The sequence below is a fragment of the Acyrthosiphon pisum genome, chromosome A1, assembly GCF_005508785.2.
Source record: "Acyrthosiphon pisum isolate AL4f chromosome A1, pea_aphid_22Mar2018_4r6ur, whole genome shotgun sequence".
Taxonomy (NCBI): domain Eukaryota; kingdom Metazoa; phylum Arthropoda; class Insecta; order Hemiptera; family Aphididae; genus Acyrthosiphon; species Acyrthosiphon pisum.
The window spans coordinates 139,183,652-139,188,372 of NC_042494.1; the positions used below are offsets into that span (position 1 = coordinate 139,183,652).

Consider the following 4,721-nt stretch of genomic DNA (forward strand, 5'->3'; position numbering starts at 1 on the left):
GGGCAGTCGGGAAGAAAAATAGAAAGAAAAATAACACGAAATCGAAAATCACTTACCTTCAGTGTTGCCGTCACGTCACGGCCGTTCATCGTATCGCCCATTTATCCACGTGCCCTGTATATTGTGTATAGGTACTCGAATGACGTTGCGCGTTGGCTGAGCTTGAAGACCAAATGGTAGCTTGTGCACCGGGTCACCGCCTATAAAAAGGACACGCTATGAGCTTCAGTGGCAAAATGGTCGCGTAACAGACGTATAACCCGTACAGGTACCTATTATATAGGTAATGTACATTTATATATATATATATTATATACATACGCAGATGCCGCATATTACTTGGGTGTTCAGTATGCGCAAAGCGTGCAAAAGTAAAAGTTTTTCCAAAATTTAAAAATAAACGAAATGCGACAAAAGAGGCGCGAACAAAACGATAGGCTTAGGTATAGTGTATGAGTAGATATGATCATTGTATTAGGATAATGCTCGCGCTTTCGTCGACCTTGCGTCGACATGTATATGTTATTATATTGTATTCACGCGCATTCTCTCGAATCATAATGACCAATACAGGTGTCTGGTATTTTTTTAACAGAAAAATAATTATAATCTCGAAGTATATTATATAGGTACACGTTGCAGCAGCTGTCTAGACCGCATAAAAACCGTCTATGAGCATTATTTCTCGGTGACGTTTGTACATAATATAGCATAATAATATAGAGGTACACGTATTATAATATATATAGGTAAATAGGTTAGGTTATATACTTAAATATTATATATACAGTGGTTATATTATACTTACTGTATAAAAGTATTACCTATATATTTATGTACTAGCATCGTTTCATAATCACAAAAAAAGTATCTGTATAAAGACGTCGTACTGTACGAATATTGTTTGTACACAATTTGTCGATTTTTAAATTTTATAAAAAATAAATTAATAATAATAATCTGGACGTTTGGTCGACGTGAAATTCAATTATCGTTTAATTGCGCTATTGTCGATGAGGAGACATTAATTGTATATTTTTTATTACTAGCACTAAAAAATATGTGGTTTTAATATTAAAATAACGGTATGGCAGTAAAATTCAATGCAGATTTTAAATAAAGAAGAACTCATGGAGTAATCGAGTCGCAAAATATAGTGTAGGTATTTGAGGCTATCGCTAAAAATCTAAACTCTTTATTTGACAAAATATTTTTTATAATTATTAATATTTTGTATTATATTATATTGATATTATATAGCTTTGAAGTTTAATTAGTTCAATTATTATAGCACTCTAGACAAAAGTATAATTCTTATAAACTATAATACAGTTTACCTTTTATAACAGTCATGCATAATATTATTAATTGTAATAATATATTAAATTGTTGTATTTATGTAGCATTTAAAGTTAGTTGTCTGAATCGTTCATCAAATGCACAAAAGTTATGGATAGTATATAATTTGAGGCGTGACTAAATCCAATACGTTTACTTTTTTAAATCAAATCGAGAATAGTATTAACTCTCAAGAAAAATTCGTTTTTGATTACACGTGTATAACACAGGAATGCATAAAGTGTATATTATGTAGTGAATATTACCTACCCATTAATATATAATATGTAAAAATATATATATATTTTTTTTTATGTAAATCAATTTGTAGAGTTAGACATATCTCGAAAATAATCAGCATGCGAATACGGACGTAATGCATATGTTGAGACGTGTATATGTAAATTAATTTAATTTAAAACACATTAGGTATAAAATAAAATCTTTGTAGACGTACGTTTATATTAATATATCATATAGTTATTGTACCTATAACACAGTGCGAATAACACCACGCGGTACAATGATCTATACGGATGAGTATAAATTGTAGTTATAATATTTTTATTGCGTTGTTGTAAAACGATCCGAAAGTGCGATAAATATATAATATTATTATGTAGTTACATTCTTGCTGCACTCCGTTAATAAAATAATACAGGTAAATAAGAATATAACGTCTGTGGTGGACGCAAGCATCGTCATGATATACTATATCATTGTAACAGTCGTGTAAATTATTGTTGAACTCGCTGTAATAGATAATGACGTGATATAAAGTTGCAATGTGAAAGACATAACTACTTCTAGGCCACATAGACAGGCACTAAAGTATAATATACCCTATCCCGCATGCGGACGATCGTGTTAAATAGGTATTATTATAAGTTATTGCAATTTTTTTTTCTCTCTCAATATTGTACCGTATAACACATAACGTCGAATGTTGGATATTTGTGGCAAAGTCGTTGACTGCAGAGGTCTTCGACACCGAGGTTCGCCCACACTTTTATTATTACTATATACATATAAATACATTGCTAGATAGGTATAACGCCCGACCTAATATCCGAACGAATTAAAGCGACAAACAAATACTAAACGTTTTTATTTTTTTTTTTTTGTACCTGGGTAGGTTACATGAAACAGTGATAAATATAATAATTTAAACGTGTGTAGGACTATATCATGGTATTATTTATTATATATTATTGTATTTTATAGTAGGTATGTATAGGTACGATAGCCGTAGTATGCGTGAACGGACGTCTTTCCTGGACGCCGGAAAAATTATAAAAAATAATATAGGTTTAAGCACCGTATACATTATATCACGTCGGTGTCAAGTTGAAGGACACCCCACTCATCTGTGTATCGTGTAGTTATTATAATATTATATACGTGATGCCATAACTATATTTTAAGGAAACAGATAGTTTTCTATTTATTTCATATAATATACGATTCCGTGAGATTAATAATAACGCTATTGTGCATGGCCCATTATTGCTGAAGTAGTATTATAATATAATATTATTATATAGAGCAATCCAAAACTTTTAAAAACCATACATAGCTTGGTCGGTGTATTGACCCCTTTTGTAATACGTCGTATTATTTTATAAAGGCCTACTTATTACCATTATTAATATTCACAAATATTACGAAAACCAGTTTCTTTGAGATTTACGGTTAGTCGCTGTAATACACCACTTTATGACGACAGTATACTATTATATTTGGTAAAATGGCAAAAAGTCAACAAAAAATACACAAGAATGTACAATTAAGAATTCTAAAAATTTTGCTAAGTAAAAAATTTGCATTTTAGAACTGTAAACATGTACACGTTTGTTTATTGGATACATTTGGGATGCATCGATGCCGTTCAGCAATTCAGCATATTTGTCTCGTGTAACTACATTTGGTATAGGTTAGGTAGGTATCTACATATTTTATTTATTCTTATTAATAAAAACAACTTATATATACGAATACAAACAATTATACCACTATAATAGGTACACCGAGAATATAAATAATATTTTTAATTAAATTGAATTAATAATTAATATATATAACAATAGACTATATTATATAATACAAAGTAATTCATTAGTTTTGATATACAACTATTTCTTCATTGAAGAATATTGAAAGTCATTTCAACGTTTCATATTACTTATATAGGTAACTACTTAGTACCTAGTACCTAATACCTAGTATAGTAAAATACCTAGTATGAATACATAATGTATTCTAATATAAAAATAGTATCAAAAATTGAGAATTAAATACCTGCGACTACCTAACAATTTATAATTTATTATAAACATCTACATTTTAAAATAAATTATACAATATTTATTATATATTAGAAACAGTTATATTTAAACAATGTCTATATAACACACTTATGGGTATATTAGATGAAAAAATAAATGAAAATTATAAATTCAATTTCAACTAAAATACCTATATATTATATTATATTATTTTTAAATACAATTTAAGAGTTGGAAGTTTGGAAAATACAATAGAAAAAGCAGCAAATTTTCAAAATAAAATTTCATATTTATTTGTCTGGGCTTTTAGATTAATATTTTTAAATAACCTAACTTTATTTGGATAATTTAATATAAACACTCAAATGCATAATCAAATTTCGGTTCTTAAATATTATAATAAAGAGTAAAAAAAAATATTAACTTTACCTGACAAAAAATGTATTATGTTATACTGTAGTACTCTCCTTGGATTTGTTATCCGCAAAAAAAATGTAGTCACTACTCACTAGCATCCAGAACCAGAACGAACATGAAATTAAATTCGAATTCGAATGATTCTCAGTTTGGCAGGTCACTTGTTCTACGTCCTGACGCTCGCAAGTATACCCCCACTACATAGGTATCATTTTGAAATGTTAGAACACACAAAATTATAGTCATCCCGCAGTGGTAAATAAATATAATATTTATACTTAAGTCAATTGGTATGTATTTTTTTTCATCCATCCCGTTCTTGTTATTGTATAAAACGTATTTATGTGAACCTCAAAATTTATTTTATTTTTCTTATGATTTAATGGCGTTGTGCGTTTCATTCAAAACGTACCGGCACGCACTGTAGTAGGAGTAAGTCCATACTATAATTTAATCTTGATCTCGCTAGTCATGTTGGTGATGGTATTATTATTTATTATAATATCTATAATTTACCCATCATTTCTGATACAAAAATATGTTAAATCACTATAATATTATATAGTGTACTCTGTACTTGTTTGAATACAAATTTAAATAGATACCTACCCACAGTCCCACAATGCAGTGTTATTAATGAATACTTATACCGTGATGTTTATTTTAACTACCTACAATATT

General features: G+C 28.8%; 1 protein-coding gene across 1 annotated transcript in view; it reads right to left on the reverse strand.

The window, feature by feature from the left end:
- The window catches only part of LOC100162741 (extensin-2), a 12,739-nt gene extending 8,523 nt beyond the window's left edge, over window positions 1-4,216 (reverse strand). The window contains exons 1-2 of the mRNA XM_001950700.5: window positions 4,053-4,216; window positions 57-200 (exon numbers count right to left, since the gene is read on the reverse strand). Of these exons, the coding sequence (XP_001950735.2) occupies window positions 57-101 (45 nt within the window). The 5' untranslated portion in view covers window positions 102-200; window positions 4,053-4,216. The remainder of the gene's footprint in view (window positions 1-56; window positions 201-4,052) is intronic.
- Between the last annotated feature and the right edge of the window lie 505 nt (window positions 4,217-4,721).